This window comes from Phacochoerus africanus, chromosome 7 (assembly GCF_016906955.1).
Source record: "Phacochoerus africanus isolate WHEZ1 chromosome 7, ROS_Pafr_v1, whole genome shotgun sequence".
Taxonomy (NCBI): Eukaryota; Metazoa; Chordata; class Mammalia; order Artiodactyla; family Suidae; genus Phacochoerus; species Phacochoerus africanus.
Genome location: NC_062550.1, coordinates 3,388,004 through 3,410,503, shown reverse-complemented (window position 1 = coordinate 3,410,503; position 22,500 = coordinate 3,388,004). Strand labels below are relative to the sequence as shown.

At 56.6% G+C, this 22,500-nt stretch overlaps 1 protein-coding gene and 1 long non-coding RNA gene across 5 annotated transcripts in view; one reads left to right on the top strand and one right to left on the bottom strand.

Moving 5' to 3' along the window:
• Nucleotides 1-10,521: 10,521 nt before the first annotated feature.
• LOC125130540 (uncharacterized) lies at nt 10,522-11,291 on the bottom strand. The gene is made up of 2 exons (XR_007135728.1): nt 11,224-11,291; nt 10,522-11,031 (listed from the first exon to the last, which is right to left on the bottom strand). It is a non-coding gene; the product is annotated as an uncharacterized LOC125130540 (long non-coding RNA).
• The window catches only part of LOC125130538 (collagen alpha-1(I) chain-like), a 41,272-nt gene continuing 29,795 nt past the window's right edge, over nt 11,024-22,500 (top strand). The window contains exons 1-2 of one of the 4 annotated variants that reach the window (XM_047785986.1): nt 11,024-13,152; nt 13,748-15,660. In XM_047785986.1, the coding sequence (XP_047641942.1) occupies nt 11,118-13,152; nt 13,748-13,755 (2,043 nt within the window). In that variant the 5' untranslated portion in view covers nt 11,024-11,117 and the 3' untranslated portion in view covers nt 13,756-15,660. The other 3 variants (XM_047785983.1, XM_047785985.1, XM_047785984.1) reach the window with 3 other exon arrangements.

The following is a 22,500-nucleotide window of genomic DNA, read 5'->3' as shown; positions in this document are numbered from 1 at the left end:
TATTTCACAAAGAGTAAGTGTTATTAAGTTATGTAATTGTACGCACATGCTCGCTCTTCGGAAGGAAATGCAATCGAAAATTATTTTCCGGATAATGGCATATAGGTGAATTTTCCTTTTTCCACCTATCTCATACTTGAATGATTTATACTTTCTATTTCCTGCTTCAATTCGATCTTAAATATCTATCTTCACATTTTACCCTAAAATTACCAGTCTTTTCGATTACACTGTGCCTTCTCTAAACATGCAGGGTTTGTATAAATAAGTGAAAAATCATTTTAAAAGTCTTGAGCGTAGAACTCTAGACACATGGCCCCTGGGCCTTCAGTAGTTGTGGATAAATGGCACGTAGTAGAAATATTCGTTAGGCCAACAAATACGTAGAGTCTGTAAATACTATCCGTTCTCTTACAAGAGAGATGCACATCGATAGCTTATTAATCAAACACTGTTTGGGTTCCCTAACCAAATATATGTACTCACGCAAACTGGGCACACGAATCTTAACTAGGATTTTGTGTGAGTCTAAGAAGAAGTATTTTTCTCCCCTAAACAATCGCATCAAGCAGTGAAAAAAAAGGCATTCTTGTTCTTCTGGAATATTTGGTCCGGTAACTTCCCCCCGACCCCCCATGGTTAAACTCCGTTGATTTTGAGTTTATGCTTTGTGCTTCTACTGCTTGGTTTTTTCAGGGCAATTTAAAAGATCCTGCAGATTCTTATCTGGAGAACAGGGATCTTGGATCCATCGTACCCAGATGATAGATACCCTGTGGTCTCTGGGTGAAGATCTTAGCCGTTCATTTCTACTCTCATGCGCCTTCTTTTGAAAGAAAGACAGAAAACAAAAATTTTTTGCCCCCCATCCTGAACTTCCCAGGGCTTCTCCACCTCAAAATATTACTTTAAAAGCTCTATTATCTTGTACTCTTAAGTCACCTGCTGCTCCGCAGCCAGGGGAATGCTTCAGTTGGGTCAAACGAGAGGTGGGAATTTTCTTTTGCAGCCATAACGCTCCAGGATTTTGTGACACGGACAATTCTGTCCACGTTGCCATCTAAAATATCTTAGCCTTCCAGCAAGTGCCATTTGCTTTCCCGTCCACTGAATTCCCGGGACCAGGGGAGTTGCAAAGGGTGGCATCTTTCGAAGGCAGGGGTGGGAGAAATAACTCAGCCCGGGGTTGGGCGAAGAGGCTGTCGGGGTGAGCCCCGCCGGGGACCCCCGGTGGCGCAGGGGAGCAGCCCCCCCCCCGCCGCGGGGACCCCATCCTGGGCCCAGCCCCCCCCACCCCCGCCGCCTCAGGGGCCCCGCGGCCTCCGTGGGCGCAGGCGGGGCGAGGCGGCCGGACGGCGGGGCCCCGGGTCGGGGTCCGCACGCGTCAGGCCGGCCCGGCCTGGAGGCGCCCGGCTGGGAGGTCCCGCGGCCTCCGGGGCGCGACCCTCTAATCCGGCTTTAGTCAATATATTGTGCGCTTTACTTGGGCAAAGCAAACAGGGCGGGCCGACAAAGCGGCGGCCGTCGGCCCGCGACTCCCTGACCCCGGGGTCGCGCCCTTTGTTCGTCCTCAATGCGGTCGCCCCGCCGCCCGCCCGCGGCTAATTGGGGCGCGTGCCGCCGCCGCCGCCGCCGCCGCCGCGGACCCCGGCCCCGCCTGGGCCTGGGCCTCGGACCCCGCACCCCGGCTGCGGCCCCGACACGCAGTCGGACCCCGACGTCAGACCCCGGCCGGGACGCGCACGGCGACCCCGGACCCGGACCCAGGTCCGGACACAGGCTCGGACCCCGGGAGCCTCCCCGCGGATGCAGACCTCGCCGCCGAGCCACACGCGGCTCAGGACTCGGACGCCCGATCTTGCTTGGACCCGATCCCTGTCTGCTGCAGATCCGACCCCGGACCCAGACTCCAGGACGCCCGCCCACGTGGGCCCGGCCGCAGGCTCTGCTCGCCGACGCTGGAGACCCCAGGACCCAGGCCTGACGCCCCCCGGCCGGGTCCTGGCCCTGCCTCGGCTCTGCTCCGGTTTCGGGGGCTGCCTGGAGGAGGCGCGCGAGGCCTCCCAGGTTCCAGAGCTGGTGCGGGACCCGTCGGATCCCCTGCCCCGCCCGATCCGCCCGACCCGACCGAGTCCGCCCGGGTGGCGGATGCGCTGCTCCGCCGATGGACCCCAGGCGGCCACCACGGCCGCGTGGGCTCCTGTCACCCGGAGGGAGGGGGCCGGTGGGCACTGCTGCCGCGTCCCAGGCCGGGAGCCCGCTGGCGGCGCCTCTCTGCAGGGCCCCTGGGGACCGCAGCCGGAGAGGAGAGGTGGGCTCTGCCTTGTTTTTCTCCCTCTGCTCCGCATTTCTGTGGGACTCCTGCAGATGAGAAGGAAGAGGTGCCCCAGGAAAGCAGATGCAGAGTCCCCCCTGTGGTGGACAGGACCCTTCAGACCCTCTGCCTAGGCTCTGGCCAGCACCCCCGCCCCAGCCCTTCCTTTCCCTCCAAGTCACCACCCTTCAGGTGTCTGGGGGCCCCGCTCCCCGTCAGACCCATCGGTCGGGCCAGGAAGGCAGTTGACACTGAATTCGGCCTTGACCATTCATTGTCTTCTGTGTTCCTTGTTTTCCCTCAAATGCTGGGCAAGGTTATAATTTTTATTCCAAGCAGCTTTTGAGACGTAGCTCCTTGTAACTTTTGTTGTTGTTGTTGTGAAGGTTTTTGACTGTTTTCTCAAAAGCACTTTCTCTTGTAATTAGGGGCCAAAAAAGCAAGCAAGAGAAAGGAGTTTTGGAAGGCTTGGCCTTTGAAAACGAACAGGGTGGCTTCAAGTTCTTGGCCAAGCCAGACAAGGCCCCCTGGCCTGCACCCCGTTTATTTCAGAGTTCTGTTCACCTGGCTTCGCGGGGGAGAAGGTTTAAAATGTTGCGTTTGTGTCTGAGCTTGTCAGTTTGGGGCGGAATATTCTGGCATGGACTTTGGACGACTTGGTGGCTCGGCGTTTGGGGCCATGGCTTACTGTGGGGAGGGTTAGCTGGGGTGGGGTCTGCAGGTGCTTCAGGAAATTTCTCGGTGTGGGGCGGATCCCTGCTGGGAAGGGAAACCCCGTGGAGACGGGCCCTGCTGGCATCACCTTGGATGCAACCAACTCCCAGATAACCCGTATGCCCTCTTTCTTCATCCCTTCCCCGTGGTCCTGTCCGCCCCCACTGCTGTGGCATCGCCTGCCCTCTCTCCTTTCTGAGGAACAGGAACTATCTGGAATGCACGTGCTCCTGCAGAATGCTGATGTCCAGGCCACCCCTCCAGGAGGGAACTGCCACAGCGGGCCTCTCTGTGGGGAGCCGGTCATTGGTGATCCTTGCTGACTTGAGGGCTTCCTTGTCTCCAGTTTGGCCTTTTATATTGAGACACTGGGCAGGGCCTGCCAGGTTCGCAAAGGGCCGAGAGTGGGACAGGCTCAGGTGGGGCTTGGGGCCACCCCTGGCTGCTTGGCTGGGAAGCCCCTGGTTGCTGGGTGTTGGCACCTGGCAGAACGGGCGGGGGACAGAGGTCCTGAAGTCCCTTCGGCTCAGGCGAGGTGACTTTGTTGCAAGGACTTTGGCAGGCCCAGCGTGGGGACCACAAGTCTGTGATTGGCCACCGGCGGGTGATGGGTGCAGCCCAGCTTTGAGGGGGTGATCAGGATGCACCTGGCGGGGAAGGGCGGACGCCCCAGATGACCAGAGCCAGCGGCGGCGGGGGCGGGACTCGCCAGAGCTGGGCGGCTCAAGGCAGTTCTGGGACCCAGATTTCAATGGAGCTCTGTTTTTTCTGGGAACTGTTCTTACCTATAAAATAAGCCTATGTGTGCATGAGTGCAGAGGGGTGGGTAGTGATGTTTTCTGTTGGAAAAAAAAAAAAGCAAAAATACCAAATTGGCATGTGTGCCTGCAGCGGCTGGCCGTCCCAGGACGCTGCGGGATGGAGCCAAGCCCCTGTTCCAGCCTCAGTTTCCCTGGTCTTTAAGGAGGTGTGACCATTCTTGTTCTGTGTTCCCCTCGGGGTGTGAGGATCCCCCGAGCCGGGGTCAGAACACGCCATGTAAACTCGAAAACGCTTGCTGTGCACACAGGAGATGCCACCCTTCGTACCTTAGGGAAAACCTAAGCTGTGGCTTTATGATGAAAGTGTGTCTGGCACGGACTAAATGCTTGGGGTGCTTTTGGTGACCCGAACTGTGTCGAAACCCTCAGCCGAGGTATGAGAAGGGTGTGGGCTGAGCACGGCGAGAATTTGGATGAGAGCGTCGTTGAGGTCCCTCCCCCCGCCCTTCGATCAATAACAAGGGGGCTTATTGGATGGTTTGGAGACTTGGCAGGTACCCTGGGAGCCCTAAATGTATATATCCCAGGGCCCGAGGCTCTCTCTGCACCCTCGTCCCGCCTGGTCTGGGTAGGGGTCTGCGGGAGCCACATCCCAGACCTCCTCTCCTGAGGTTTCTGGCCCAGGCTGGTTGCGGAGCTGCCAGGGCTGAGCACCCCTTGGCCCCCGGGCCCCGGCCTCACGCTCCCAAGCTGGCCTTGCCGCTTTTGTCCTAACAATGCTGAACGAGGTCAGCTCGGTTTGCTATGCACAAAACACAAATTTTTTTTTTTTTTTTTGATGGCAGGGAAAGTTTTTCTGCATCTGAGGTCGGTCCTTTGTATCTACAGCAGGTTATGGTGGCACTGGCTTTTGGTATTTGCACGTGTGTAATGAAAAAGGGAGTGACCCCCCCCCCAAAAAAAAAAATACAGGTAGGGCCTGCCCTTCGTCTGGGCTTGAGGCTCCCTGCCAGTGCCTCAAGTCGGCCCCAAGCCATAAGAGCAGCAAAGGTTGTCTTTCTGTACACACACACACGCACACACTCGGATACACACATGCACGCGGGAGTGTGTGCACACAGCACGGGCACACATCCCAGGATATTACCTTCGTGTGGCTAGCATTTAATGTTCTAATATTAAAGTTTGAAGCACCAACGGGCTGTGTCTTAAAAGGCTCATTCAGCCTGTCTGCCTTGGAGCTATTTTATTTATAAGTCTTCGTGTCAAGTCAAAGAACTCTGTGTTTCTCGTAGACTGCGTTCGGATGGGTGAGTGTTTTGGTTTTTGGCTACAGCTGGTTAATTTTTCCGAATCTGTAGCTCCAGGTGTGCGTTGAGGAGGTTTTTCCCAGCACAAGCAGTTTCCCAGTGAGCCTTGGGGTCCTGCTAGAAATTTCCGGCGTCCTGTGTGTGAGAGATTGCCAGTTTCAGAGACGGCGTGAGTGCGGGAAGGAGGCAGCAGGTAGTGCCTGCGTCCACGGCCACCTCTCCGACCCGAAGATGGGAAGGGCTTTGAAAGCAGGACCTTGCCGCCTCCGTCGAGGGCAGAGCCGATGACGTGGTGCGTGGCGAAGACACTAGCAAAGGCACAAGCCTCTGGTGACAGTTAAAAATCCCTGCCTGTGAGCGTCGTTGAAAGCTAAGCCCCAGGCGTGAAAGTGCCCATCGTTATTCTCAAACACGTGGAAAAAATACACGCTTATCACATAAAAGTGCTGTGGCCTCAGGGTTTCAAGGTTAAGGTTGCCCACTCCTTGTCTGATCGCTTATGTGACCCCTTTCTTTTGATTTAAAAAAAAAAAAAGAAGAAGAAGAAGGATGAACTTCATGTTCCTTTAAAATTAGGAATCACACCAAAAGTTGTTCTATAAATAGCAAGAAGGGAACCAGAACAAAAGCGATGGCTTTCTTCTTTGGTATTTTTTCTTTGCCGCTATTAAATATTATCTTGTCTTGCAGTGATACATGTAGGCATGACATTTCTTCACTCGGTAGAAAGGGCGCATATGAAAAATCCAGCCTCGTACCCTGTTATTCTGTTAACCGGATCCGAAAGCTATGCTATTTAGACATAGTCAGGAAAATGAAACTGTCCTTATATATAAACAGAGTACCGACCTGTGTGAAATCATGTTGGAGTTTTAAAAAATAAAATGGAAGTGTTTCAGGAAAAAAAGACCAAATTTCAAATTTCAATTTGTAATTGGCACCCTCACCCCTGCCCTGCACATCCCTCACTCTGCAGGCTGTAGCTTAGGTTTTGTTGCAATCAGTTTGAAGAAGTAATCTGTGAAATCTTGATTTTAAAAAAAAGTTCCTGCTCTCCCTTGCAGTTTAGCCCAATGAACCGCTGGAGTTCTAAATCAGGGTTTATTTCCTTTCTTTTTTTGCTGTGTCGTAGAGGGCTTATAATTTAACCTAGTTCACCGAAGCACTGTATGGCTAAGAAATGGTACTAAAATTCCCATTTCATCTGTGGGGAAGAAAAAAAAAAAGGTTAACTGACTTTTATTAGCATTTCAGCATTGTTTTCAAATTTTTAAAATAAACAGTGACCGCTTTTAAAGTTTAGAATTGCTTTAAATTCCTAATAGCTAAATTCTGCACTGATATAATTCACAAAGAATAATGACTATTTTAGGCCCTTGTAGAGGACTGATAATATACAAAAAATTGCCACTTTTCAACTGTGAAAGGATGGCATTCTTTGAACATTGAAGGAGTAAAATTCTTTTCAAATGTTCTGTCTTTTAATTTTCATGGAAATCGATACCTCCTTCTCCTAGAAATGGTTTAGGTCCAAATTCTAATATATCTGTAATTGCTAAAAAAATTTGCTATGAGTGACGCAATAAATTCTTTTAAAAAATGTTAATTTGCAGGCGTTCCCTTGTAGCTTAGCTAGTTAAGTATCTGTGGTGTTGCTCTCGCAGCCGGGGTCACTGCGGTGGTGAGGGTTCGATCCCTGGCTGGGGAACTTCCCAAGGCTGCGGGTGTGGCCAAAAAAAAAAAAAAAAAGAAGAAGAAGAAGAAAAGAAAAATGTTAATTTCCCAATTTAAGATAATTCTATTCTAGAAATTGCAGATCTGAGCCACCTAAATAAATAAATTCAGCACCCACCACTCTTGAAAAGGTAATTTTGATTTTTAAAAAATTTAGTTGGTACTGTGCTTCTTCTCATGTCTGATATGAAGCCACGAATCTAGCTGGGGCATTTGATCGATGCATATATAACCAGGGCAATTGGCCCATCATTTTTAAGTCATGTTTTCTGACTTGTTACTACTTTGGAATGGAAAATATTCATTGTGATTCTTCATCTGTAAGGGAAAAATTTGCCCACGAGCCTGTGTGCCTTCTACGCAGCGTGTTCATGTACTGACGTACACTATCAAACACACATTTATTGTAGACTTACGCTGTTTCATTACAAAATATAAGGAAGTCCTTAAAGAAGGCTTTCAGGGTTGATGGACTTTTTTTGGATATCGTGCAGAGGTACCATCACAGAAAGTGGGTTGTGGGCTTCCAAAGTGTGTTAAATATGATCCAACAGCGCCTGCCGGAAGGTTTCTAACCACACAGGTGATCGCATGGGTATGCAGTTCTGCTCGCCGGTCAGCCCGAGCCCTGGGCAGCTCCTGATCCCTGTCAGCCGCGGGCGCACTAAGTCTGTCCTTTGTGTGTACACACACACACACACACACACACACACACAATTTAAAGAGAGATCTAGAAATGCTGTGCCCACATGCTTTTGGGGGGAGGAGGGCTTGGCTACTCATGCGGCATCTTGCCCTGTGCTCTGATCCCCACACACGCTTGTTCATGGCCAGAGTTTCATTTCTGTTGGTCATTAACTCCCAGCAAGTTGGACATAAGATAGAGTAAACTGAAGGCAAAAGATCCTGGAAAATGCTTCATTATGTTGGGACGGAAGGCGTCCCTTCTATGGATGCTCACTTTGTCTTAACCAGCCCGAGCCCCTCGACGTTCTTCTACTCAAGCGCAGGTTCTGTCCCCTCTCCTCTCCCTCCACTGTCTCCACAAGGAAAACAAAAAACGCTTACCCAAGGCACATGGATGCTAATAGGTTTGTACATAAATGATTGGGAGTAAAATGGAGAGCTTCATAAAGGAGCGGGCACGTTATGAGAAATAGATATATCGAAATGGAGTCCCAAACCTGGTAGCTACTTTGAGGCAGAGGCAGAAGGAAGAAAAAAAAAAATCCTAAGCCTGGTTTGCCTTTCCACACTGTCCCCAAAGCTTCTTAGAGGCTCCTCCAAAGGACACATTGTCTGGCATGGCTGAAAAAGGGGCATCTTACCCACCAGCCGCCACAAACTGGCAATCTCCGGTGACCCGGCCAGCTTTTCATGCACCAGTCTCGGGAGGGCAAGTCGAATGTTCAAAACCCAAGTGAAAATTTAAGTTTCGCTTGCACTCACCCTGCTTGCTTTAATTAGATTAAATGCATCTGTTTAGTAAGCCCTCCTAATGCCTTGGAGACCAAAAATTTTAAAATATTAAATGTTGCTCGGTTAAGAAAAGGGAAACTAAACTGAAATGCCCCGGCCTTGGGAGGCTGGACGGTGGCCGAAGGCTGAGCCGGGGCACAGCAGGAAGTGGCCGGCCACATTCCTATTAGGCAAATCTTGAGAGAAATCAGGAAAAAATAACTGTATAAGGCCGATGCTATAAACATCCTGGTGTAGCCAGGGCCTTTCTAGTCTTATTTTTCAAATATCTGACCGTGGGCACGGCGAGGAGATCAAACTCTTTCTCCGGGAACGTTGTCCATCAGAATATTCTCCAACCAAGTGCGTGTCCAGGTATCCTTCTTGATAACGGGAGCACATTTTTAAATATTATTGACTCTGAATAATAGGATAGTGAGTAGGAAACAGACTTTAAAAACCTGAAAAATACCCAAGAGTATGACCCGCGTGCTCTTATTTTTCCTTGCATAAAGCAGAATTTCTGAATTTGCAACCAAATTATATGTAAATCCTTGCCAAGTAGAGAGAGGATGAAAAAGGGTGTGTGTTCTTGAATATTATTCTGACTCACCCGATTTCTTGTTTTACCAAATAAAAATTGGGAGGAGGAAAAAGGCATTAAATGAACTTATTACTGTGTGTGCGAACAAGGGGGGGAAAAATCAGCTAATAAAAAGGTTAGCAAGCCAGTGTGATTATACAATGATTTCAGGTGAAAATTACAAAGCGAATATCCTGGCATTTAGTCGCTGTCTTCCGTAATGATACAGTTGTCAAATTTGTATTTGTGCCAGTGGAACAAAAGTTGTAAGTGGCATAATGGAAGATAATCTCTTTTTCTTTGTGGCTTTTTTAATTCAGTGTTTTAATCCACCCATTTAATCACCAAACATATATCACATTAGTTATAATATTTATAGTGTTCGGGAAAGTGATTATAAATAGATTATAGTGTGGTCGTTGGATGGATTGGTTGTCGTGTGTGTGTGTGTGTGTGTGTGTGTGTGAACACATATCAAAGGTAGGAAGCACTTCTAGGGTTTGCACTTGGCAACGGTTTTCCGTGAGAATAGTCACCCTCTATTTATTCCCCAAATCCCCGTTTGGTTGCGATCGTGCTTGCTCAGTATTTTGGAAAAACACCCATGTGGTATCCAAAGGGCCTGGCCCTTAGACGGTGTTGAGATCTCTGCCTTCAGCCTCGTCTCTGAAGCATATCTGTTGCTCTAGGGTCCCCGGAGTTGCTAAACGACGGCATGTCCTTAATATGCTTTTTATAAAGTAGCTGAACCATACAGTAAAGATAGGGCAGGAGAATGTATAATGGCAGTTAGTGGCTGGAGCGGGAGGGGGTGATAGCAGGGTCGGTGTGGCTTTTGGGGACGGCCCTGCACACACTCATCTCCTGGGAATGTGTCCCCTTACGCCACACGCCCTAGGCAGGGCTGGGGATTGTTCACTGCGAAGAAAATTATAAAGGACCGTGCTGCGAGAAAGAAGACTGCTTTTCCCTGGCTGCAGTGCTAGAACGTGGGTTCGGCACTCCCCCGTCTCAGGCTGCTGAGAACACCCTTTCTGAGCAAAGGAGCCCAGGATCCCTGGGCTTCCCAAGCTGAACCCCATAGTCCTTGAAGCTGGGAGGGCCACCCCGGCCCGTCCTCAGGGGAGAGCACGAACCCCACCCCGTGATGAAGTCACCCCAGCTCGGGCTCTCTCGCTTGGTGTCAGCAGCTGTGGAAAGTGAAAGTTGGTCAGGATTTGTGTGCAAAGATTAACCAGAAAACGTTTCTACTCCACTTTCTAAAACTGAATTTTCTCGTAAGAAAAACAAAAAAGCTATCCCTAGAAAGTGGAGGCCACCGGAAGGTTCTAGCACACGGGAAAGTCCTTTTGGAAGATTTCTTAATCCGATTTTTTTCCCCCTCCTTCCCTTCCTCTCCCCCAAATCGTATATGTCAAACAGTAGTGGCAGTGATGTGTCTGTCTAGCACAATTCAAGGCCAAGGTCATGGGGGTGCGGGGTGGGGCCCAGGGAAGCTCCAAGGTGGGTCAGGGGGCAACAGAGGCCCTGATGGATCTGCTACAGCTGCCTCAGCCCAGCCTTGCCCCCTGTGGCCAGTGCCCCCTGCCTGGGCAGTCCAGTCCAATGTGGAATGAAGTTTCCTGGGAAGCTAGGCACACGAGGAACTTTTGAATTTACCAATGGCATAAAAAGTATATATATTTTTATGACAACGGGCAAGTTTCGATTGGTTGACAGAAATGGCGAGATGTGACGTCAAGTGACACTGGTTAGAATGCCAAGGCCGGCTGGGGGTGGGGGGGACACAGAGAGACACTGGGATGGGGCCCAGGAGGCCTCATTTTTCTCGGGCCCCTGTGGCGGGCATCCTGGGACGGCCAGGTCCATCTGGCTCCGAGAGAGAGGGCATGCCCGGACAGGGGGAAGGGGTCTGCGCATAGTGACCCGGGTTGGCCTCCCCAGGCGCCAGCAGCCACTCGGGCTCCCCCGCGGAGCAGGCAGATAAGGCAGCTGCGGCCTTCTGGTCTTTCTGACCCGTGTCCTGACTCTGGAGCCAGGCTGGCCGCGACTGCGGGAGAGGGTCGACGAGGAACCGGCTCCCAGACAGCAAAGCTGCGGCCTAGAACTTTTCCCCGCAGCTCCTGCGCCCCGGGCCCGGGGAGCAGGAAGTTGTTTCTGCCGGGAAGGAAGAGAGCGAGGTTGGAGCTGGGCAGCGGCTCCGGGCACGGTGCCCCCGCCCATGAAACGCCTCCCCGGGCACCATGAAAGCCCCCCCCCCCTTCCGCCAGGCACCTGGCGTCCCCGACCTCTGGGCACACCGCGCTGACCCCCTCCACTTCACCAGATCTCCAGCGCCCGACCCCTCACCCCACCGGGCACCGCGCCCCTCCCGCAGGCGGGCCAGCAGTGTCGGACAGGCAGCCGCGGGATCCCTCCGGTGCGCGCCCTGTCCCGGAGCCTCGACTAGAGCTCCACGGCGACCACGAGCTTCGCAGGGCAGAGCCGTGCGATCTGGCCGCAGTCCGCGGCGCACACAGGGCTTCGGTCAGGCCAGGGACCGTCGGACCGCCTGGGGTCCCCAAGCCGGGCCCGAGCGTGCGCGCGCGCGCCCCGCTGCCCGCAATCATGGCAGCCGGCGCCTCGGAGCGCAGCCGCCGAGCGCGCTCCGGCAGCCGCCTCGGTGCCAGGGCGGCGGGGGCGGGCCGGGGCCGGGCCGTGCGGGCTGCAGGGCGCGAAGCAGAAGGCTGATGAGTCCCCGCGGCGCGGTGCCCCCTGCCCGGCCTGGGCAAGCTGGCGGGACCGCGCGGGCGGGGGAGCGCCTGGGGCGGCGTGCCCGCGGGGGCGCGCACGCGGGGCTGCGGGGCGAGGCGCGGGGCCCGGGCGGCGAATCCGCTGCTCGCGCCTCCCGCCCCGCCCGCGCGCGCCCGCCCCGGGAGGAGGGTGCGCGGCGGAGGCGCGGGGGGGGGGGGGGGGAGTCGAGGAGGGGCCGCGCCCGGTCCTCGCCCGCAGCGGGCACCGCCGGGGGCCCCGGGAGGCCTTGTTGGTATTCCGGGCACAGCAGAAGCCCTGACCTCCCCGCGGAACAGGGGCGCCCGGGAGCGCGGCGCGGCCGCCGCCCCCGGGCGGTCTCCCCGGACTGCGGGGCCGTAGGCGCCTTGCTCCCCCTCCTCCCTGTCCCCTCCTCTCCAGGTCCCCCGTACCCCCTCCCCCGGCCTGATCCGGCGGCGAAGGGGTGGGCAGGGAAACGCGCTCTCTGGGACAGGTGCCAACTCCGAGACAAAAGACATAAAATAGGCGGCAACGGGGGAAGCGCGGCCGGCGCGCTCGGGCGGGGACGGAGGCGCCGCGGGGGCCGCATCCTCGGTGCCGACCGGGGAAAGTTTGGGAAGTCGCCGCGGCGGCTTCGCAGCGGCGGGGGACACGCGGGCCGGGCCGCCCTCCGCGCCGCGCTCGCCCTCTCCGCGCCGCTGCTGAATAATTCATGGCGCGGCCGCCGGCCATTAGCATGCACCGGGCGCGCGGCGCGTCTGTGCCCAGCCGTCGCCGCCGCATTCGGCGCCCGGGCCGCGCTAGACGAGCGGCCGCGCAGAGGCCGGGCCCGCGGCGTCCCCGCGCTCGCCCGCCCGTCCGCCCGTCCGCCCACCCGGCGGCTCCCATTGTGCCCCAGGCCCGCGCCGCTCCGCCGTCCTGTGACCGCCTGCGCCCCGCAGCGCGCCCGACGGCCGGCCGCTGGAAGTTCGGGCCCGCGGCGCACGCCCTGCCGCCCCGGGATGCACGTGAACTTGGAGAAAGTCTCGGGGCGCGCCGGCGCAGACCTCCGCGGCAGGGCGTGGGCGCCCCTGGCCCCGCGCGCTTTCGTTTTCGTCTGGGACAAAGGTCCCTCGCGGCGCAGGTCGCGGACGTGGAGGCAGTGCCCTGCGGGCCACTCTGCGGGGAGGTCCGGTCGTTCAGTCAAGGGAAGCCGGAGCCTGGAGAAGACGAGCCGCGCGCGGTCGGAGGCGCGGTGCGGGACCAGGACAGTGGGGCCTGGCCGTGCGCTTCGCCCTGGCGGTCCAGGAGCTGTCTCGCCCTCCGAAGAGTTACGGGAGGTGGCACTGCTTTTGCTCTCTGCCCTTTCGACACGTGAAGGAGAGAATCATTTGGAACCCAGGACTCAGACCGGTGGCCGAGGGCCTGTGCAGCCGCGAGCACGACAGCGCAGCGCTGGCCGCGTCCGCGCGCGTTTCTCCGACAAGGGCAGAGCAGTCGACCAGCGCGCCCCAGGCTCGATCGGGTTCAAGGCGACTCTTGAGGACGGTAAGTGCATTTCTCACTTTCGCTACTTAGTGAATATTTAAATATTAATGACGGGATTTCTAAGAGGAGCCCTTCTGTAGGGCAGGCCTTCCACAGACCAGGGGACCGGGGAAGGAGGCTGTTCTTGAACCTGAAGCCACACCAGCTTGCAGGAACTCCATGGCCGGCCTTACAATTGTGGAACTTGGAATTTGGGAAATAACGGCTTCCAGTCTCAGGTGTGCAGACCATTTGCCAGAGAGAATTTTGTTGAACATGGAAGACAGCCTTAGCAGGCGCCCGAGTGGAAGAGAAGGAAACCAGAAGACATCTGTTTTGAGATTAGATGGGCTGGGAAGGGGTATTCGGAAGCTACCATCCTTCCTTGAAAAACTGAAATCTTACATTCACTTCCTAAACCAGCAGTGCTGCTTTTTTTTTTTTTTTTTTCTTCTTGCTGGTCAGGCGTTTATGGAGAGCTGGCTTCGGGCAGCCCTGGGTCCAGCTTCGGCCTTTCGGGCTGGTGGCATAAAGCTCCGAATGTGGAAGCGGTTGTTTATGGTGGCATAAAATGAAAGACATCTCATAACTTTTCATAATAAATTCCCCTTTATAGGTGGCTGACACACGGGCCCAGCCGGCAGCCCTGGGGAATTTGTGGGGAGCAAGAAAGGGGTGAAGGAATGCACGTTTGCCGTAATTACAGGGTTTTAAGGTAACACTGAAATTAATTTCTTCAAAGTTGGGTTTCAGAGGCCATGGTGGCCTCTGTAGGCCAGCACTGTGTTCGTTTTATTTTAGTTCGTTGGTTCTAGTGATTGGGGATTTTAAAATGCATGTTTGTACCTGCGTGTACCTGTCCTGTTAAAATGAAACCCGTAACAGGAGGGGATTAAGCCCGCTTTTTAATATGACCGTCTCGCAGGTGCGATTTCCCCTTTCCGCTCCCTCATCTTATTGATGTGGTTTGGATAACCTTGCTGCGTGCTTTGACCACAAAATAATGGGGAGGGGAGCCTGTTTCCATAACACCCCAGAGCTGTGAGCTGGCACTTGGAGGCTGTGTTTCCGGGAACGTGGACAGAGGCCCGAGTCGCCCAGGCCTGCCTCAAGCCTCCCTTTCCCCGGGTTTCCAGATCTGGGGCCAGAAGCCAGAGGAAGCAGGAGACCATTTCGATGAGGTCTTTGCCCACCTGGCCCCCACCCGGAGGCTCAAAGTTTGCTTCCTCCGGTCATGCTTTCCTCGCCGTATTTTTTGCGAGGCCATCACACACACGCACACACACTCCCTCCCCTGTCCCCCGTTTGGGATGTGTAGTTATGACTTTATCAGAGGCAGTGAGCAGACATGAAAACCCCCGGGGTGGGACATTCAGGAGTGATCTCGGAAGCGGGGGCGCAGCTGCCGAAGGGGCGCCACTCCAGCCGGGAGCCGCTGCTTGCCGTGGCATCGGCCGTGACGGGGTTAGTCATTTTCAAAAGCCCAAGTTCCGCCAGGGCCTTGCCTGTAAAATGCAGGAGACGTTTTCCCGGGGCCACAGGTGACCTGTGACGCATGGCACCACAGGCAGGGATGGTGTGGCATCCTGCTCAGACTGGTGGAGCTCCCCACGATTCACCCCGAAACAAGGGGCATGGCTTACACCCTCTCCACGGGCCTACCGGCCAGACACTGGGAGCTGGGAAAGGCCTGAGCATCCGAGGAGGCCTTCCCCACCCCCAGGGCCACTTAGCGGGGGCTGCTATTTGCCACGGCTCCGGAGGCCCCTCTCCTGCCCCCCCCCCCCCCGCCCCCTGTGCCCTGCCCCACCGGGTCTGTGATGGCGCTGAGCGTCCACTGCAAACAGTGGAGCTGGCCACACCGAGAGAGGCCCTGCCTTGGCACCAGGCTGCCCTGTCCTGCCTTTGTCCCTGTCCTGAGAGCAGCCCAGTTCTACTAGAGACTCCCCATGGGGACGTGGGTCCGGCCAGGGGCTTCTGCTTGTGTCGGGAGCTCCCGTCTGGGCAGAATTTATTTTTGAGGAGCTGCACACAAGAGCGAGGTTCTGAAAATGAAACTGGTGCCCTCCGGTTCTTGATCGCTGGATTTCATAGAAGGAATGTGCCAAGTAGGGGACAGGGCCTTAGGAGCTGTGGCGGGCGGGAGGATGGTCCTGGTGTTCCTGTTTTTGTTTGCAATCAGGGCGAGCCCAGAGTGGCCCCTGGCCTGCCTTGGGGCCCTGCCACACCCATTCTCTGGCCACTTGATGCCCCGGATCCCGGCCTCAAGGTCTCTGCAGGGAGAGGGGGGGTGGTGGCCGACCGCTCAGCTCGTGCAGGGCGGCGACGAGGCTCCGACCATGGCCAGGTCTCACGTGCCGCCTGAACAGGTGCAGACGGCGTTTTGCTTTGCTCAGCAGGAGCAGCGGGGAGCCCTGCAGCAGGGTTACGTTTGGGTCCCTGTGGTTTGCACCTGACCGGGGCCCACACTGTGATCCGGTCTCACTTGTTCCTGTCCTCAGCGTGGCATGGACAAGGCCCAACGGGAAGGCAGGCTTGCGGGGGGGGGGGGGGGGGAGGTCTGGGGGGAGGGGCCGGAGGGCTGTGCCCACCCCAACGGGCACCCAGCCTGGGTGAGCGCTCCTTGGTGCCCAGGGAAACCTCCATGTGCCCCCAGTGAAGGACAGTGCACGAGAAGGGAAAGGAGCCCCCAGGGGCCAGGCAGGAAAACATCTTCAGACTATCACGATAGGTGGTTTTCGGGCTGGGAGGGTGTCTTTGCATGTTTGGGGAGGACAGAGGATATGTTGCAGAAATCCGGCTAAGCTGGGCGTGGGGGTTAAGTTCACAGCCAGGCAGCTCCAATTCCGGCCCCTGCCCCGGGGGCTGGCCGTGTGACCCTGGACAAGTCACATCAGCTCCTGGGACTGTACCCCAAGCTCTAGAGCAGGGATCATATTCACAGCGACCTCAGAGGGTCGTTGGGCAAGTTCAGATGACGCTCTTTGCACCAAACGCGGTTCCTGGCATGTGCCAGGGACGCCGTAAGTGGCCATTGTTGTAGTGGTTTTTGTTGTGAAATGGTAATCGCCATTTTTCTTGCTAGTTGTTATATTTTCGAGTTTCTAAGAAACAGAGAACGCAGTTTGGATTTCACTAGAAGGGACACCTGCGGGTTTACCTCCCCCCTCTCCCGCCACCCCTGCCCCCACTCCCCCCGCCCGGGTGGTAGCGACGGTAAACCTTGATGTTTTCAGACTGTCAGGAACTTGCAAAGCCGGGGCTTCCCTTGTCCCGAGGACTCAGCCTAGATGCACTGGGTCCCCCCCCCAGCCCCCCTCCGTCCCCTCCGCCAGGGTCCAGGTTCCTGCTCAAGGTGCCTTCCGAGACACCTTCTAGGAATGGAGCCCTCCCGAGAGGGGCACTCGAGGAGCTCACCTGGGTGCTGGCCCCGGGGGTCTGATCGGAGGAAAAACCAGGCAAGATGTCCCGAGTCAGGGGTCCAGAGTAGCCACACCAGCCACCAGCGTCCCTGTCGGCGATAAGGGTGGCTCTTCGGTGGGAGGCTTTTACCTCCGACAGCCTGATTGTTCTTGGTGCACGCAGCGAACATTTACCAAAATGCTGGCTTGGGGAGAATTTTCTCTCTTAGCTGATCCTCCAGGAAGGCCCAGCAGGAGTGCCCTTTCTCAGAACATCTTGTTGGAACAAGAAAAGAAGCCCAGATGGCATCGGCCATGCTTTCCGATGTTATGGAGCCTAGGAGGGAGAAAAAGCAACAATTGTCTCCCAGCAAAGACAATGGACCTTTTATATGAAATATTTATTTTCAGGGCCGACCAGGGTCCCGTTGGCTGGGACAGCGGAGCACCAGTGTCTGGGCATCACAGGCCCTGAGAGCTCACTCGGGGACGAGATTTACAGAAAAGGAAAAGAGAAAGTCCCCTGCCTCGTGGTTCTGGGGGAATTTCAGCGGGAATGTTTGGCTTTCTTTATCGAGTGGAGTTTCAACTTTCCCAAGTTTATTTTTTCTTCCCCTCTGATTTCTTTTGAAGGGCTGCGGGGGCGTGTTGGCAAGCACGGGAAAGGTAGCCAGCTTTTCGGATCGTGGGCTGGATGGGGCCTCTCTGGGGCCAGGCCCAGCCTTTGTCTGCTGGGGGTGGTGGTGGGGTGGTCTCAGAATGGAGGTGAGAAAAACTGGGACTGAAAGGGGAGGGTCCGTCCCCAGGGGGGTGGAGAAAAGCCTCCAAGAGCAAAATGTTGGACAACGTTTGTGATTTTCAGGTGTCCTTGACTCTTCCCGAATCTCATCCTCCGATGAGCTCGGGATCGGCCAGCAGGTTATCGGAGTCTGGCCTGATTTGGTGAGGGCACCCACAAGCCCTCGGACACCCTCCCCGGCTGGTTGGACAAGCCTGGCCCAAAGTTCATGCTGGACAGACGTTTTCTGAATTAATAGAATGAGCAGAATTTTACTCTGAGGCCTGCCTACAAGCTACCTTCTTCTTGGCTCCGCTACTTCGGGGAGTAACCCTGGTTCCTGCTCGAGGCCCAGCTTCGACGCAGCCAGGAAGGCGCCCGGGGAAGCGAGGTCCGGGTCCCAGGCCCGCGTTAGGGACTCCAGGAGGAATTGATCAGGCTGGGGCTTGTGGTGGGAGCATGGGGAAACTAGCCTTCCTAGTATTGGGTGTCATTGGGCAGGCCCTGGGGGGCCATCGGCTGAGACCTCCCGCAGCTTAGGGGTGCAGGACAGACGAGGGAGTGGCCCCGATCCGGGTGGGCAAGGAGGGGCCCCCTCCCACCCGCCAAGCTTCCCTTTTATCCAAAAGACTTTGTTGGCAAATTATAGTATCTGGCTTGAAAATGAGCTTTTGTTTTTTTCTAAATTGCTGTTGCATCTTAAAAAAAAAAAAAAAAAAGCTGGAACCTCTTAGCTGTGGTCTGTTCCACCTTCTGCGTGAACCCAGAAAAAAAAAAATGCTTTGAAGAGCGCGCTCTTGGGGGGGCAGAGGGGTATGACCATAACAGCCTCGGAACCCCCCCCGCCGCCCCCGCGAAGAATTGGTGAACCAGACATGGGAAAGGCTGAAATCTTGTGACGTGAGGCAGAACAACCCTAAAACACAAGCGTTTATTTACCTTTTTTTTTTTTTTTTTTTTGAGGTGTGGGGGTTTGAAAGTACAATCCTGCATAGCCTTACTGTGAGTGTTTGGATGGGCACTCTGTCTCCGTCCGGATTCAGGAGTCCTGCCATTAGAGGCAGCTCAGAAACCATGCGGATGGATCCTACGAGCGCCCCGGCCCAGCCCACTGTTCAGCCGGTGGCAGGAGGTTTGCCGAGCAGAGATGTGGCCGGCTTATTATCGCCAAATGAGACTGGTAGTTGTGGTTCGAAATTGTGTGCCCGGGACACACAGAGTAAAGCCCAATTTTTCTTTTTCTTTTTTGGGAGTAATAGAATTTTCCCTTGAGATTAAAAGAAGAAGGCTGTCCCTGAGGCCTTTGGTTTCCAGTGCCGGGGCTGGGTTTTCCTGTGAATCACACCGTTCCTTAATTCTAAGATTTCGGAGGGTACGAAGAGCAGTTAGCTGAAAGATTTACCTGCTGATTTGGGCTTCTTAAATCTAGATTCGCCTTTTATGTGTTTAAGAGCGATATTTACATTCAAATCAGCCTTTTATAATTGCATTTTAAATTATAATGAAATGATGGAGCCGGGGCTGCGGTCTTCCCTAGGTTTTTACCGTACGAGCCACTCTGCTGGGCTGCATGTCACATCCCCAGCCCCCGCCCCCGGGCTCCCCACCAGGCGTAAACAGGCCTTGGCAGGGGGCTGCTGGCCTGGAGGACCCCATGTGCCCTGAGCGCGTCAGGGTCCGTGCATGTCACCTGCGGGGCCCTCCCCGCCCTGCCGGGAGGGAAAGGGCTTGTGGCTGGGGATTCTGGCCCCGACCCAGTGGCAAGGCTGCCAAGCCTTGCGGCATGCGGTTCAGTCTGAGAAGGGCCTGGTTTGGGCCTGGCTGTGTCCTGAGCCCCGCGCTGACCTGCCGGCCCTAGGGTGGAGGCCACTATCTCCTGGATGGCCAGTGGGGCACAGCAGCGGCCGCTTCTGGTGGTGGTGACGTTGGGTGTGTCGGGGTGGGGGGCCTGCCCGCCTTCTCCTGCAGCCCTAACCCGGGTTGCACCTCCTTTCCCCCATCGGGGTGGCCCCCAGATGGCCCCGTGGTTTTCAGTGGCTTCCCCCACGGAGCTCGAGGGACCCTCTCCTCCTGGGGCCAGGTTGTTGGCAGCCGTGCCAAGCCGTTCCTGGAATGGCATTCCCAGCGTTCCTGGTCGGGCGCGTGGCATCGGAATCCTACCTGCTTTGTCTCTGGCATCAGCTGGTGAGCTAGTCACGTGGCCGTGTGCGTGAGCCCGGAGCCCGAGGACCAGAGGACTCCTCCCGGCTGCTTCCTTCTCGCTCACTCATGCCCCCCCCCCCTTGTGCTTTGGGCACGGCCGTCTCTGGGCAGGCATAAAGCAGTATTACAATAAAACGTACCCCAGGCAGCCGGGGGGGCTCCCACCCACAGATGCTGAGGATGCAGCCCGCCCCGGCCCTCCCATCGCTACCCGCAGAAGGGCCCGCCAGCTGGGGAGCAGGCCCGGGGCCCGTGGTGAGCTCTGGCCGTCGCGGCCCAGCCTCAGTCCCCCCATGCTGTCTCTTCTGCTCACAGAGCTGGCCTTGCCTGCCCGGGGGCCCCTGCCCACGCTTGCAGCCTCTGGCTCACCCTGCACAGGGACAGCCCGGCGGTCATCGCCTCAGCTCCTGGCCACAGAAAGGGCCGAAGGCTGGCCACGTGGCCCGGTGCCTGCAGGAGAGGGCCGTCCGGTCTGATGGATCTCCAAATCCAAGTGCCCACCTTAGAACCTCGGGCCCACTCATCCAGGTCAGGCACGGGCCGCCTTTTGTCCCTGGGGTGGGGGATTTGCCCTGGTGAAACCGGTGGATCTGTGACCGTCCGCGCGGCGTGTGCTGAGGATCCGGGAGCCGACCCTGGTGCCTGGCTGTGTGCGTTTCTGATCGTGTCATCTCCGCAGGCCCCCAAGTGGTAGGAGCCACGGTCTGTGTGCCGAGTACGGGGTATGGTGGGCGGGGGGAATCTGAGGCTGACAGAGGTGGCGTGGCTGGCCTAGGGGCAGGTGGCCGCTCGGACGCAGGGCCAGGTCGAAGCGGGGGGCCCGGCTCTCAGCCCGGCCGCCCCAGCCTCCCGGGGCGTGGGCTGGAGTGGGCTCGCCCCCGGTGCTGGCCGCCGCCTGCCCCGCGGCCGGCCGGGCCTGGCGCGGGAACAATGCGGCCTCTATCCCCCGAGCAGGCGGGCCGCCTGCAACATGGCGCCCGGGCCGCGCCGCCTGTGCGCAGGGAGGGCTGGCACCCGGGCTGGCACCCGGGCCGGCCCGGCTCCCGGCGTCCCCCTCGGGCCGGCCGCTGAGTGGCCAGACGCTCCTGCTGCCTCCGCCCTCTCCCACTCGGCCGGCCCCCCTTCCCGGTGGTGGGTTTGGGGGTCCGGCCCACCCGCCTCTGCCACGTCTGCCATCCTCCCGGCACCCATGAGCATCTTTCAAAAATTCCCGGTGGGCGGGGCCGAGCCGCAGCGGCCGCCTCTGGCCCCCCCCTTCCCCGGGCAGCCAGTGCCAGATGAGAGCAGGAGACAAAAGTAGCATTTTCCTCGTCCCCCTGGGCTGGCAGCAGGGCCTCCCTACCGCCACTTGGCTCCTGGCAGCCCTGCCTCCGGGGGCCAGGGTGGCCGAGGCCCCGGCTGCGCCGGCCAGGACCGAGGGACCGAGGGACGGTGGTGGCCGGAGACCAGGCGCCCGAGGGCCTGCGGGACCGGGGCTGCCCCCCCCCCCCGGGCCAGCGGGACCTGCCCTCCTTCGCTTGCCACGGTGACCGGCCCGGCCAGGGACACCGTGTTCGCTTCCGGGCTTCGCGATGCTGCGCGTCCTCCCGCACCGGGTGAGTCCCTTGCTCCCTCCTCTCGGGCCGGAGACAAGGAGGGCTCTGCCATCTTGTGTCGGTGCGGGTTAGCGTTTCCTTGGCTCTAATTGGTTCTCCGAAATTCAAAATTCTATTTCAGGCCCCCCCCCCCATATCTTCAGTGAAGTAAGCCCTTCCAAAAACTGCAGGGAAAATGTAGACGCCAAACCTGGTTATTTTTAAGATCCAAAGCCACAGGCTTTAGGAATCATAATAAAAATGAATGTTTGTTATTTCACAGTAGCTGCATGTTCAATTATCATTTGAACGACTGTTTCAGGAGGTATTAATAGGCACGGCCTACTCTTTCATGCTCAGTTGTGTCAGTTTCGGGGGGGGGGTCTCATTATTATTATCATCATCATTATCATTATTATTTTAATTTTTGGTGGTGCCAGGGGTGGCAAAAGGAAAAACACCAGAACCATCCATGCTCCTTCCAGCAGACTCCTCGGCAGGCAGGGCCAGGCTGGCACACGGGAGGGTGGGTGCTGCTTTGAGAAACAGAGGCCCTTTCATTTCATCCGGCATCTTGAATGCTGCCATGTCCACAAGTTTAGGAATCCAGTTCTTTCTCCCTTTTATTTTATTTTGGGGGGGGCGGGGGGGGGGGGGGAAGGAGAAGCTCTTTTCGGTGCTCAGCTCAGTGTGGGGGAAATCTCTTCGGTTGTTTGGGGCTTTGTTTTTTTAAGCACTTATTTAAGCCCGGGGCTTCCAGCTAGCCTTGCCCTGCCTGGTTTATAACTGCCCTGCCCACAGACGGCTCACGGGGGGCACGTCCACCAGACCAGCCCTCGGGGAGCCCTGAGTGGTCCCAGGGCCTGCCTGTGCCCTGATCCTGTCCTGGTTTCCCACCTGCAGAGCTGTGGCTCGAGCCATCCTGACTGTCCAGGGCTGAACGGTGGACCGTCGGGCAGGGAGTCAGTCCCCAGGCCACGCTGCCGCTGCTGTCCAGGAACTGGGGTCCGTGGCTGCCCGCGTTTCTCTGTTGGTCCCTGAAGCTTTTCATTTAAGACGCGGTCTTTGCAGAGTGCAGCTCCAAGCTCACCTCACTCCTCTGGCAGGCTGACAAAGCTCCCGCAGACACAGCCTGGGTTCCCCACGTTCGAGGGTAGCCAGGGTCTTGATTTACAGAACATGGGAGATCAGGCCCAGGAAGTGCTGTAGTGCAGCTCAGAGGAAAAGTCCCACGTAAATAGATTTTTTGGTTATTTTCTGGCATCAGAGGCGTTTGGGTCCTGTGTGTGCCGGCCTGAGCCGCCGGCTGGCCGGAGCAGACACCACCAAATATTGAAAGTGAGCTCAGCGCACGAGGAATATCTGCGGCCGCTTTTGTTCTTAGATTAGACAGCAGTCGGTACTGGAGGACTTG